This window comes from Nanorana parkeri, unplaced genomic scaffold (assembly GCF_000935625.1).
Source record: "Nanorana parkeri isolate BGI_ZX_2015 unplaced genomic scaffold, ASM93562v1 scaffold1798, whole genome shotgun sequence".
NCBI lineage: Eukaryota > Metazoa > Chordata > Amphibia > Anura > Dicroglossidae > Nanorana > Nanorana parkeri.
In genome coordinates, this window is record NW_017308066.1 from 85,415 (window position 1) to 100,455 (window position 15,041).

The 15,041-nt window shown below is 45.5% G+C and overlaps 1 protein-coding gene across 1 annotated transcript in view; it reads right to left on the reverse strand.

Moving 5' to 3' along the window:
- Positions 1–1,205: 1,205 nt before the first annotated feature.
- The window catches only part of CNTN4 (contactin 4), a 122,150-nt gene continuing 108,314 nt past the window's right edge, over positions 1,206–15,041 (reverse strand). Inside the window, exons 18-24 of the mRNA XM_018571640.1 lie at positions 14,434–14,504; positions 10,750–10,984; positions 9,687–9,802; positions 9,411–9,597; positions 7,592–7,704; positions 6,589–6,757; positions 1,206–1,830 (exon numbers count right to left, since the gene is read on the reverse strand). Coding sequence (XP_018427142.1) covers positions 1,730–1,830; positions 6,589–6,757; positions 7,592–7,704; positions 9,411–9,597; positions 9,687–9,802; positions 10,750–10,984; positions 14,434–14,504 — 992 coding nt within the window. The 3' untranslated portion in view covers positions 1,206–1,729. The remainder of the gene's footprint in view (positions 1,831–6,588; positions 6,758–7,591; positions 7,705–9,410; positions 9,598–9,686; positions 9,803–10,749; positions 10,985–14,433; positions 14,505–15,041) is intronic.

The following is a 15,041-nucleotide window of genomic DNA, read 5'->3' on the forward strand; positions in this document are numbered from 1 at the left end:
AGAGCTTAACCGCTAGAAGGTGAGAACGTGAAGCTTTTCTAAAAAGGTCCTTCTAGAAAAATGAGCGCCCTTATTAGTGCTTTACTTCCCAGAGGAACGGGAACGTGACTAAAGCTTATATGCATATTGGAAAACTCCGCTTCCCTGTTTCCAAAAGGAAATTACTTAGACCGATCTTCGTCAAAGACGGTAGGAGCCATGTTCTCACGGCCCGCAAAGCAAGGTCCCTATCTACTCTTTGATCACAAACATCACGATCTCCTGTATTCTAGAAAGGGTCAGAACTTCAACTCAATGTCCATAACAAACCTCGGACAACCTAAACCGTCAGCAAGGTCCATAATAAATTATTTGTGTCGTCTTGACAGGTGACATTGTCTACTAGTCACCGTTGGCACAAGACTGGGACGCCACTTGCTACCTAAAGCTTAGGCATGCGCTTGGTTCACTGTCCAAAGGGAACTACCATTTCCTCAACACACTGCCAACAAGACCTTCATAGTCTACCAAAAAGCCCCGTCTTCAACATGATATCCATAAGGTAAGGTTTTCCCAGCTCTGGAACTGTTAAGCTCCTGTAATATCTGTCCATAAAGGATAAAGATTTATTAATGTTCATCTCCTTTATATAATCTTCATAAAATATTAAGGCTTTCTGTGTCCCTATTTCTAAAAGGTTACTTTATTCAGAATATCTCAAAGAGGGGGGACTGCCGCTAAATGACCCATAAAGGATGGATGTCTTCTACTCATTGCCCATATAAAGTGGAGGACTTTTTTTTTTTTTTTTTACCCTTCAACCCTTTCAAGAACTCCTCAACCCCTCAAGAACTCTTCCACCTACTGCCCGTACAAAGTCTCTTTCTCACAATTTTATATACTTCTAAGTCTAAGAACCGTGGCAGGTCCACCTCAATTGTATCAGGTACAATCAATGAATCAAGTATCTCCTTGAACGGCCACTTTGATTTTTTTATCAGCTGACAGTCCAAAGACATTCCTGGAATGAAAATGGAAATGCCTGGTGCAAGTCAAGAATTATTGACTGGCTTAAACTTAGGGGTTTCATACCAGTGAAATGTCATCAAACCCATGAGTAAAACCACCAGCCAAAGATGACAAATTTAAAACCTTTCCCACAAACCGTGTTTTTTTTTTTTTTTTGTTTGAATGATCAAGATCCTCCAAAGTCCATTTTCAAAAAAAAAAAGTCTTGTCCCCCCGCACCCACTGAAGCCTACACCGACTTTTTCTCAAAGGGTCCAGAAAAATGGCATTGATGATTGGTCTTGCGGAACTTGCGACGCCGTCTAGCTGGGTTCAGGTTGTGTGACATAGAAATAGATTACAATCTATAAAATATTATAGTCCTGGGTAATTATTCGTTACGTAAGGAGAGGAAGGACAGAAAAGATTTGAATGACACCTGCAGCATTTTACAGCAAAAAACGTAGATATCTACATCATGTTAACCTTAAAAAACTCTATAAAACACTAGATATTAATAATAAAAAATATGCATATACGGCATGTAAACTGCTTTGGTAACATCGTATTCCAGATGTCGTCAGTGCATAAGAATCCTCCCCCAGGAGAGGAGAGGAGGAAGCTCAAAAAGCTGAGGGCTATCTCCGGATATTCCTACGGAGCCATCGCTGCGTGGAGGATAATCGCGGTCCACCGTCCGAGAGTAAATAGGGAGTCTCTGGGGGATGTGGCAGGCTCGAGGTCATAAACTGGAGCGCGCAGTGAGGGAGATCATTAAGGTGCTGATGGCAGATAAAGTGCAGGCATTTGACGTGGAAGCACCTGATCCTTGTGCGTAGGCATCTGGAAGACAATGAAAATGGAGAAAAGCTGTTTGTACGGTACCACTGAGGATGAGATATCCGCTACATAGTTACATAGTTACATAGTATTTGAGGTTGAATAAAGACATACGTCCATCAAGTCCAACCCATTAGGATCTCATTCTAGGAGTACCTGTACCCCTGTATATTACCTGTACCCCTGTATATTACCTGTACCCCTGTATATTATGGTCCTTTAAGAAATCGTCCAAAAGTTTCTTGAACAATTCCACATTATTCGCTGAAATCACTGTCTGTGGCAGTGAGTTCCGGACCCTAACTGATCTTACTGTGAAGAACCCCCTTCGCCCCTTGTGCTGGAATTTTTTTTTCCCACCAATTTTAGGTGGTGGCCTCTAGTTTTTGTAATGGAGTTAATTTTAAACAGTTTATCGCTAATGTTGCTACCACCATTGAACATTTTGTACATGGAGATCATATCCCCCCTTAATCTCCTCACCTCCAATGTGAACATGTGAACACGTGAAGCTGGCGCTAGTGATGTAAACAACCTGAACACAACTCATTATCAAAATGTCAAGTACAGGGTTGGTTGTGAGACCTTGTATCTATGCACTCTGCCCACCTATGGCCTACCTAGGCCTTTTGGAATTGGAAGTCCAATGGCCTATGACCTGAGATGGCACATAGGTTAAATCAAAGCAGTCTCTATTATTTCGGTTACATGGCCCAACAGCTCAGGGGGTGCATGATGGGGAACAAAAGACACATCAACCTCAACTTGTCATGTCAAAAGATAAAGTATCCAAGCAGCATTAGCATGCATCACAAATTTTGGTTTAAGGAAATGTATATAATAGGGATGCACCGATACCAAGTTCCGTACTCAGTACAAGTACAAGTACAGATACTTTTCCGGCTCCAAGACTAGACTAGAGAAAAATTCTAAAGTTAGGAGGCGGCTGCCATTTGTAAGGAGCACACGGAGCTCCCGGGATTTGTACATCTCTGTTTTATTGTATGATTTTGTTTTTATAAATATAAATAGAGTGACGCACCAATACCAGTTTTGCGAGTACAAGTACTGATGCATTTTTGTTTATTGTCATGTGACAGTTTTACTAAAACAATATCGACTAATGATTTCAGGGCAGTGGTGGAGCCCCAGAGCCAGGTCCCAGCTGCAACCACTGCAACCCTGGTAGTTCTCATGAAAATGCCAAGTATCGGCATCGGTACTCGAAAAGTATCGGTGCATCCCTAGTAAATAACAATATGTCTACCTTTGTTAGGAAGTAATATGTTTGCTAAATGTATTGCTTGAAAATACCATAAGTCTGTATAGTGGGACTAGCACACTCTTGTAACCAGTGTTAATAAAGCTTGAAAAAAAGTACATCATCCCTGTCCATTAACACTTCTGCATCCCGGTCAAACCCCCACATACGCAGCCATATACATAGGACGCAGAGGAAAATGGAAGAGATATGAAAAAAAGATCAAATTAAATCTGTGTCTTGGGTTACATTGTAACAAATACACAGAAGTCCAAGAGTTAAATATTTACCCAATTGGGTAGCAGCCTTCAATGATATACATAAATCTTGTCATAGGAAAGTACATAGCAGGTGAAACAAAGGGTGAAAACATACATACAAAGATTAAACGCTTCGGAGAAAAATTTAGTAAAAAAAATGTTTCTCCTGAAAGGTTCCATGTGAGTTTGATAAAAGATAAACAAATTCAGGGCTTTAACCCTCAGGCGCAAATACAATTTGAGGGTCAGACTATCATGGTGGATTTATAGATTTTTTCAATACTTGCTAAGCGGCCATAACGTAGGCTAAAGGTGGCCATACACTCTACAACCATCTCAAGACCTTAGTCTTGCGATGGTTGTAAAGGGATTAAAAAAACATACGATCTGCCTATCTTGGACAGGCAGATCGCACTCTCGATCATCGCAAGCCCGCCCCCCTGAGGGGCGGGCTTCCGATGACCGCAATGCTGAACGGGCAGTGTGCGCGTGCACACCGGCCCGTTCGGCATTTGTCTTCCGAGCACCGTTCTAACCAGCCGAGAATCGTACGATTCCCGGCTGGTTTTCGAACATGCTGGTTCGACGGAAGACGTGCGACCGTACAGTAGAAACGTTCACACTGCTCGATTCTCGTACGATCGCGGGATTTCCCGCGATTCTCGTACGAGAATCGAGCAGTGTATGGGCACCTTTAAAGTAGCTAAGTATATTTGAAATGAAGCATTAAGGTGCCCATACACTGCTCGATTCTCGTACGAGAATCGCGGGAAATCCCGCGATCGTACGAGAATCGAGCAGTGTGAACGGAGACGTGCGACCGTTTCTACTGTACGGTCGCACGTCTTCCGTCGAACCAGCATGTTCGAAAACCAGCCGGGAATCGTACGATTCTTGGCTGGTTAGAACGGTGCTCGGAAGACAAATGCCGAACGGGCCGGTGTGCACGCGCACACTGCCCGTTCAGCATTGCGGTCATCGGAAGCCCGCCCCTCAGGGGGGCGTGGCTTGCGATGATCAAGAGTGCGATCTGCCTGTCCAAGATAGGCAGATCGTACGTTTTTTTAATCCCTTTACAACCATCGCAAGACTAAGGTCTTGCGATGGTTGTAGAGTGTATGGCCACCTTAAGACTATATCTACCCTTACTTATGTGCAGTATATGTTCCTACAATCCTGAACTCAGATTAAAAATATCATTTTATTTTTGGCGCGCTCTTCATCTACGCGGTGGTAGAATGATGGCCAAGTGCCACCCACAGCAGGAGTCCAGGAAACGTGAGACAACCTGCCGCTCAAAGGATGTTATTTGTGGATACATACAGTGACAGATGTAATGCTGTTACAAGGCACAGGCATCAACACATGTTAGCAGGAGGATTGGTGCTTCTTTTTAAACTTGTTTTTTTAATGTTTTTCACTTGAATATATTATCCCAGGAGCTTTGAGAACTTCTTCTGTCAATGGTATTACCCTGCTGTCAGAAATGTCCCATTGCTGGATCCATTTTCCTTCATGATGTAATGGTTACTGTACATGGGATCCAGCCTGTGTCTTCTCTCCGGGGGGCGCAGCTACTCCCAATTCCAGATTTCTACTGGAGAGGTGGTGCTGTGACCAATCAGGAGGCAGCAAACCGGGTTGGCATTAACTTCAATGAAGAAGCGATGCATGGCTTGGAGCTCAAGCAACATGTCACTACATCTAAGCCGAGCCTGGTGGCTCCAAAGCCTCACTGCACTCTGAGTTTCCGTCCCCTCTCTGCCTCCAGTTCCAGTGTTTCACCGTCACTTGTGCGTACTCCTGTGTATCCAGTGTGCACCTCTACAAATATACCCTGGTGTCTCCAGTATGTCTCTGCATCCCCTATGCCTCCAGTCGCCTCCATGACTTCTGAGTCTCCATGCAGCTTCCAACATGCTCTGCTGCTTCCCTCCACCGACAGTACCCTCCACTGTCTCTGCTCTTGCTATCATTAGGATTGTCTTTCTCACAATTAATATGGCCCCCTGTTTGTGACACATGTGCCAACCTCTTTCCCTTTAAGACTCAATAGGGGCTCAGTGGTTAACACTCCTTGGATAATTTCCCACCAATGCATTATCAGATCTGTTTGTATGTTCTCTCTGACCTGAGCCTCCATGGTTGAAAGAACTGAAACGCAATGAATGAAAGATGTGGGCCAGGGACAGTCAAGCTGGAGAGGAAAGAATTAGGTGATGCTGGATGTCCTCCAACCAGCACATGAGGTGGGCTCTATCTGACTTGCTGCACATTGTGAAAAGCTCACAGTGTGCAGTGAAATCAGAGGAAGCCATTTCAGTCCAGGAGAGCAGCCGGTACAACTGTGCAAAACTGAAGGGAAGAATGGAGGTCAGATATAAGACTGAAGGGAAGGACGGAGGTCAGGTATAAGACTGAAGGGAAGGACGGAGGTCAGATAGAAGACTGAAGGGAAGGGCGGAGGTCATATAGAGGAGTGAAGGGAAGGACGGAGGTCACATAGAAGACTGAAGGGAAGGACGGAGGTCATATAGAAGACTAAAGGGAAGGACGGAGGTCAGATAGAAGAATGAAGGGAAGGACGGAGGTCAGATAGAAGACTGAAGGGGAGGGCGGAGGTCAGATAGAAGACTGAAGGGGGAGGACGGAGGTCAGATAGAAGACTGAAGGGAAGGACGGAGGTCAGATTGAAGACTGAAGGGAAGGACGGAGGTCAGATAGAAGACTGAAGGGAAGGACGGAGGTCAGATATAAGACTGAAGGGAAGGACGGAGGTCAGATATGAGACGGAAGGGAAGGATGGAGGTCAGATAGAAGACTGAAGGGGAGGACGGAGGTCAGATAGAAGACTGAAGGAAAGGATGGAGGTCAGATAGAAGACTGAAGGGAAGGATGGAGGTCAGATAGAAGACTGAAGGAAAGGATGGAGGTCAGATACAAGACTGAAGGGAAAGCATGCTCTTGATTTCAAGTACATGGATAAGTGATGACAGAAGATCTGTGGAATGAGAAGGACCATGAACTGGGGACTCAGAGATTGGAGATGGATCTAGCAATTTCTAGCTGCGCCCCCACAAATCGTCATGGCGATGTGCGACAGAGACTCTTTCATAATCTTCTGACACACTGATACATTCCAGTGCACCAATGTGGCCTAAACTGGCAACAATTAAAATGCACCAGAATTATTTATTTATTTTTTAATTTCGTTTTTTTTATCTCTCACCGACCACTCACTGGATATCCGAGGAATGCGGATTGGTTCGCTGCTTCTGCCCTCTCCTCCGTCGCTGATTGGTCGGATCTCAATGACGTAATCCTCATCGTAGGGAAGAGAAAGTTCCACTGAGGTCTGATTGGTCTCGATCATGGTGGCTCCAGCCTGGCGGTTCCACCGATAGAAGACCTACAAGCATGAGAAAATTAGTGACACTGGAGAAAAATTATAAAAATATTCCCCACGTTCTCGCTAAATCCCTATAGATGCCATTCTGCTTATTTTATGAATGGCCCAGAAACTAATCCTCTCAAAAATGCAGGCTGTGTTCCTTGGTTTGAGCACGGCCCCCACCATGAGTCCAGCAAGTCACCTCCACAGTACTTGGAACTGTTCTCCAAGGTCACAAGTGGCGGCTTCCCCACTGTACAGTTGGCCCTGCTTGCCCAAAGCAGGGCTAAATGTAGAGATCAACTACCTGCCCGATACCCGGAACTGCATATACTGGTGGCGTTGGGAGATAGGAATTCCACACCCCTGCTGCCCCTTTACTCCCTGCTGCCCCAAGGCCGGGCCTCGGTTGGCCTTGTGGGAAATCCGGCCCTGCATCTAACCATGATGGCTGCTCAAAATAAAGAGGGTGACAACACTTTTTCTAAAGCTGCAGCTCTCCAGACTTTGTTCCACTGCTCCGCCTCCTGACTTTTCATGGCATTGCTAATAAGCATAACAGGGGCATATTGGGTGCTTAAAGGAAAAAGAAAACAGGAGCTCTCTGTCATATTGTCCACCTAAATACTACTCCTTCCCACTCATCAAGGTTCAGTCCAGAAACTCTTTAAGTCTGATTTCTGCTATTAGCTGCTGTGCAATCTCAATATGAAGATGGATTCCAGGTAAATCCAGCAGCTGAGTTTAAAAATGTATTGGGGGCACGGGTCTGGCAAAGCTGATATGTTCAACAAACCATTGAGGAACATGGGGAGCAATAGTTTACAGGTGGAGATTACCATCTGCACTTACTCTGTACCCTTTCACCTCGGACTCGTCTTCCTGCGCAGTCACCTGATCCCAGTTCAGGATAATCTTGGAGTTTGAAGAGTTCCAGACGATGTTTCCTGGAGGCTGACTTGGAGCTGCAACAGTAAAAAACGCTTTTCCTATTGGTTTCAAAGGAAGAAGTCACAGACATCGACAATAAAAAGGGGTTAGGGGTGAGGTCTGAATTGAATTTAGAAAGCTGGGAAACATAGAACCATAGGGGAGTGACGGCAGAAAAAGACCAAGTGGCCCATGGGGTCTGCACCTTGCATTGGATGTTTTTCTTTTATACATTTTGTGTATAGATCTAGGTTTGCCCCAGGCATGTTTAAACTCCCTTTCTGTTGACCGATTCACTACATCTGCTGGAAGTCTGTTCCAACCATCAACTACCGTATATACTCGAGTATAAGCCGTCCCGAATATAAGCCGAGGTACCTAATTTTAGCAAAAAAAACTGGGAAAAAGTATTGACCCGAAACACTCTTGAGCTCTCCTCAGGCAAGTTTGAAGTCATGTCCCCATGTTCTTGATCTCAGCTTCATTTTGAAAATACTGCCCTCCAAAACCTTGTGCACACCCTTTCCCTTCATTCCTCAATAAATAAAGATCTATATAGAGGAATCAGGACCTCCTTCCTCCTGCTGGGGATCCCTCTAGTGATAATAAAGATCTATATAGAGGAATCAGGACCTCCTTCCTCCTGCTGGGGATCCCTCTAGTGATAATAAAGATCTATATAGAGGAATCAGGACCTCCTTCCTCCTGCTGGGGATCCCTCTAGTGATAATAAAGATCTATATAGAGGAATCAGGACCTCCTTCCTCCTGCTGGGGATCCCTCTAGTGATAATAAAGATCTATATAGAGGAATCAGGACCTCCTTCCTCCTGCTGGGGATCCCTCTAGTGATAATAAAGATCTATATAGAGGAATCAGGACCTCCTTCCTCCTGCTGGGGATCCCTCTAGTGATAATAAAGATCTATATAGAGGAATCAGGACCTCCTTCCTCCTGCTGGGGATCCCTCTAGTGATAATAAAGATCTATATAGAGGAATCAGGACCTCCTTCCTCCTGCTGGGGATCCCTCTAGTGATAATAAAGATCTATATAGAGGAATCAGGACCTCCTTCCTCCTGCTGGGGACCCCTCTAGTGATAATAAATATCTATATAGAGGAATCAGGACCTCCTTCCGCCTCCTGGGGATCTCTCTAGTCAGTGGCGTAACAATAGCCATAGAGACCCAGGCGGCCGCTATGGGGCCCGGGCAAAGGGGGGCCCGCCCAGGGCCGCTATGGCATGTGGGGGTGCTGGCTGTCACTGACACAGCTCAGCAGCGGCCGCGCCAACTAGCAATCACAGGGCCCCATACAAAATTTTGCTATGGGGCCCTGTGATTTCTAGTTACGCCCCTGCCTCTAGTGATAACTAAAGATCTATATAGAGGAATCAGGACCTCCTTCCTCCTGCTGGGGACCCCTCTAGTGATAAATAAAGATCTATATAGAGGAATCAGGACCTCCTTCCTCCTGCTGGATACCCCTCTATAGTGATAGGAGAGAGTGAGAGTGAAAGAAAGACAGAAAGGTGGATTAGAAATGTATTTGAATAATCACTGACAGGTCTCTGAACTGTTTTTTGGGAGTCAACATCAACCTTTCTGCTGTTACTGAATCTCATCAATGAACATATAAGAAAAAAAATCAAATCTGATACCAAATTATCTCAGGCCCTCGGGAAGTACAGACACTGGACTTCCAGGTAAAGAAGAAGAAGAATTTAGTGTCTGATAACTCACGTGGCTTTCTGGTGGTCACATTGGCCGTAGGGCTGGCAGGGCCGGTGCCCGCACTGTTGTATGCCCGTACATTTAGGTAATAGAGCGTGTGCCCTTGTAGATGGCTGAGTTTGGTGGATGTTTGGTTTCCCAGAGTTCGTAGTTTGCGTGCGCTCTGCTCCTTCTCGTTCTGCTTCCAAAAACGGACCTGGGTGACAAGTGAAGAGTTTCTGGTGTCAATAATGAGCCAGCGGTTGGGACTGGTTATTGGGGGCAAAACTGGGTGAAGGTCCTCACCTCATATCCCTGGATCCTCCCCTTGCTAAGGCTACTCGGTACTGGAATCCATGACACCTCGATGTCCCAGGCAGTCAGGCTCCGGGCCACTACCCCTGCGGGGGCCCGATTTGGCTCTACACAAGAGATCAGTATATATGTATCAGTGATAATACTCAACGATCAGATGATACATTGTTAGTTCATGAGAACGTAGAGCAAAGCCTATAGAGAAGTACCCAATATTCCAACAAACTCTCCACTAAACTCAGATTGATACAATGTCATCAACATGATCTCAGAAATGTAACATTTGTATAACAGCCAACACTCCATTGTTACTGTCCTTTCCTAAACTCTAATGGTCATCAGTGATGGTGAGATGTCTTCATGGTGTGTATCTGATAACTGATATTGCAGTTATTGGCTATTGTTGGAGTATTATATCATCTAAGGCTTATTTATAATTCACACACTGCTTCCCAGCTCCTGAGTGTGCAGCCTGTGAGCTCAGGAAGTCAACAGGACTGCAGCTGCAGCCATCAGACTTTAAATGACCCCTGAACTCTGACCCTTGTCCAGTTCCAGTCATGGATACCCCAATATTTTAATACCACACAAGCTCAATACACACAAGCGCACAGGGCTGTGTTTGCGGGCTTGAAGGTGGGCAGACCACAAGTTGAGGCATTATAATCATTGGATGCAAATGACACCCGCTACACACGTCTATGAGACCTCAGAAAGCAGAAGTCGAGACATTCATGGCAGACAGGGCTGAGTTAGACAAACAAAGGAATAGAGGGGCAAATAAGAGAGGCAGACATAGAAAAAAACGTAATTTAATCAAAGACGGGGCAAATCAGACAGCCAAAGAAGGGTAAGTCAGGCAAACAATGGCTGGGAGGGTCAAATGAGTCAATGGTCAGACTATAATAACGTGGGGCAAAACTAACCAACATCCGGTCACAGTGAAGAGGAACTCAACAGCCCTTCCGAGATATCTGCTCTGAAAACAACCTTTCCCAGCCAACCAGCCAATCACAGCTCAGCTCTGCTATCCTTAAAAGAGTAGACCACTTACCTTCCTCAGCAGTGTAGACCACAGTCAGGGGGCTGAAGGGCCCCTCTCCCCTGTTGTTGAACACACCGACCTTCACCTCGTATGGAGAGAAAGACGGCAGGCTCTCATTCCTGTAGACGTAGCGCGCGGCATCCGCTGAAGCTACAACGGTCTGCATCCAGCTGATCGTTCCAAAGGGCCGAAAAGCCACCACGTAACCAAAACCCCCACCGTTCTGGTATTCCTCAGGGACCGGCTAGAAGCAAAATTATTTGGAGGGTTAGTAGGAATACAGGTCTCATTTTCGGCAGCTTAAAGGATAAGAGGCTGAATACATTACTGCATCCCAGGGATCATATAGAGGGCTGGATACATTACTGCATCCCAGGGATCATATAGAGGGCTGGATACATTACTGCATCCCAGGGATCATATAGAGGGCTGGATACATTACTGCATCCCAGGGATCATATAGAGGGCTGGATACATTACTGCATCCCAGGGATCATATAGAGGGCTGGATACATTACTGCATCCCAGGGATCATATAGAGGGCTGGATACATTACTGCATCCCAGGGATCATATAGAGGGCTGGATACATTACTGCATCCCAGGGATCATATAGAGGGCTGGATACATTACTGCATCCCAGGGATCATATAGAGGGCTGGATACATTACTGCATCCCAGGGATCATATAGAGGGCTGGATACATTACTGCATCCCAGGGATCATATAGAGGGCTGGATACATTACTGCATCCCAGGGATCATATAGAGGGCTGGATACATTACTGCATCCCAGGGATCATATAGAGGGCTGGATACATTACTGCATCCCAGGGATCATATAGAGGGCTGGATACATTACTGCATCCCAGGGATCATATAGAGGGCTGGATACATTACTGCATCCCAGGGATCATATAGAGGGCTGGATACATTACTGCATCCCAGGGATCATATAGAGGGCTGGATACATTACTGCATCCCAGGGATCATATAGAGGGCTGGATACATTACTGCATCCCAGGGATCATATAGAGGGCTGGATACATTACTGCATCCCAGGGATCATATAGAGGGCTGGATACATTACTGCATCCCAGGGATCATATAGAGGGCTGGATACATTACTGCATCCCAGGGATCATATAGAGGGCTGGATACATTACTGCATCCCAGGGATCATATAGAGGGCTGGATACATTACTGCATCCCAGGGATCATATAGAGGGCTGGATACATTACTGCATCCCAGGGATCATATAGAGGGCTGGATACATTACTGCATCCCAGGGATCATATAGAGGGCTGGATACATTACTGCATCCCAGGGATCATATAGAGGGCTGGATACATTACTGCATCCCAGGGATCATATAGAGGGCTGGATACATTACTGCATCCCAGGGATCATATAGAGGGCTGGATACATTACTGCATCCCAGGGATCATATAGAGGGCTGGATACATTACTGCATCCCAGGGATCATATAGAGGGCTGGATACATTACTGCATCCCAGGGATCATATAGAGGGCTGGATACATTACTGCATCCCAGGGATCATATAGGGGGATGGATACATTACTGCATCCCAGGGATCATATAGAGGACAGGATACATTACTGCATCCCAGGGATCATATAGAGGGTTAGATACATTACTGCTTCCCAGGGATCATAGAGAGAGCTAGATACATTACTGCATCCCAGGGATCGTATAGAGGGCTGAATACATTACTGCATCCCAGGGATCATATAGAGGGATGGATACATTACTGCATCCCAGGGATCATATAGAGGGCTGGATACATTACTGCATCCCAGGGATCATATAGGGGGATGGATACATTACTGCACCCCAGGCATCATATAGAGGGTTAGATACATTACTGCATCCCAGGGTTCATAGAGAGAACTAGACACATTACTGCATCCCAGGGATCATATAGAAGGCTGGATACATTACTGCATCCCAGGGATCGTATAGAGGGCTGGATACATTACTGCATCCCAGGGATCATATAGAGGGCAGGATACATTACTACATCCCAGGGATCATATAGAGGGATGGATACATTACTGCTTCCCAGGGATCATAGAGAGAGCTGGATACATTACTGCATCCCAGGGATCATATAGAGGGCAGGATACATTAATGCATCCCAGGGATCATATAGGGGGATGGATACATTACTACATCCCAGGGATCATATAGAAGGCTGGATACATTACTGCATCCCAGGGATCATATAGGGGGATGGATACATTACTGCATCCCAGGGATCATATAGAGGGCCAGATACATTACTGCATCCCAGGGATCATATAGAGGGCCAGATACATTACTGCATCCCAGGGTTCATATAGAGGGCTGGATACATTACTGCACCCCGGGTATCCTTTAGAGGGCTGGATACATTACTGCATCCCGGGTATCCTTTAGAGGGCTGGGTGCATTACTGTATCCAAGGGATCATATAGAGGGATGGATACATTACTGCATCCCAGGGATCATATAGAGGGCTGGATACATTACTACATCCCAGGGATCATATAGAGGGCCAGATACATTACTGCTTCCCAGGGATCATAGAGAGAGCCAGATACATTAATGCATCCCAAGGATCATATAGGGGGATGGATACATTACTACATCCCAGGGATCATAGACAGAGCCAGATACATTAATGCATCCCAGGGATCATATAGGGGGATGGATACATTACTACTTCCCAGGGATCATAGAGAGAGCTAGATACATTACTGTATCCCAGGGATCATTTAGGGGGATGGATACATTACTGCATCCCAGGGATCATATAGAAGGCTGGATACATTACTGCATCCCAGGGATCATATAGGGGGATGGATACATTACTGCATCCCAGGGATCATATAGAGGGCCAGATACATTACTGCATCCCAGGGATCATATAGAGGGCAGGATACATTACTACATCCCAGGGTTCATATAGATGGCTGGATACATTACTGCACCCCGGGTATCCTTTAGAGGGCTGGATACATTACTGCACCCCGGGTATCCTTTAGAGGGCTGGATACATTACTGCACCCCAGGTATCTTTTAGAGGGCTGGATACATTACTGCATCTCAGGGATCATATACCTGTAGAGGGCCGGACATATCACTGCATCCCAGGTATCCTATAGAGAGCTGGGTGAATTACTGTATCCAAGGGATCATATGGAGGGATACATTTATGGATACAGAAAAAAACATAATGAATTGATTTCAATATACTTATAGCTCCTGTCACCAGGATATTCTGATACTCTTGCACCTTACAACTTTAGGGCCCGTTCACACTATAGCGTTAAATGCACAGTACCAGACGTTTAGTGCGACACTATAGTGTGAATGGGACAAAGCGATCCTCTCCTTCTTCCAAATGATATTCACGAATGTGATCATTTAATGACATAATCACATAAAGGTAACAAAGAACCAAAGTATGACCTCTTAGGATAGACTGTAACGTGTGGGGGTAGCAGTAACATGTCTCATGCCGCTGTCTTCCAGCTTTATTGGACTTATTGTACAAATTCCGAGTGCACAATATTTTGGAATATTTTGGGGAGGGATTCCATTGTATTACAGCAATCTCCTAAATACAAAAATGATCGCTAACACATCAGCATCACACACACACATCTATCATTTGGTGGAACAACTTACCTCCCACGTGATGACAAGTTCATTCTTGCTGCCACCTCCTCCGCTCACATTGGCTGGAGTCACCTCCGGAACTGAACAGAGACAGAAAATGAGAAAGTCCGATATTACAAATGGGAGGGAAACTAAAGAATAAATGCAAAACCTCTCTAAAGTTCAAGTGCTGGGTGCACTGGGGATCTGGCCGCTTCCGACCTGAGAACAATCAGAGATGAGCTGTCTAAGGTACTAAAGAGTCAGCCCCACCTCTGCAATTACAGGGACCAGGGAGAATGTTGATGTAGCCATGATGGCTTTATCCTGTTACAGGACAATTCAATGAATAGACAGCGCCAGGTCCATGGTTACCACAACAGGGAACTACGAGGAAGGATACAAATGTGTCTACAGATAATCGTCAAATTATTTGTTGTCACCACTAGATGGTAGCAAAGAACTGTACGAGAGAACAGAGACAGAGGGGGGAAGGAGGGGGGACAGGAGAAAAGGAGAAAGAGGGATATACAGAAAAAGGTGAGAGGGAGAGGAAAGAGAAGAGAGATGAAAGAAAGAAAGAAAGATAGAGAGAGAGAGGAAAGAGGGGGGAGAGAGAGAGAGAGAGAGAGAGAGAG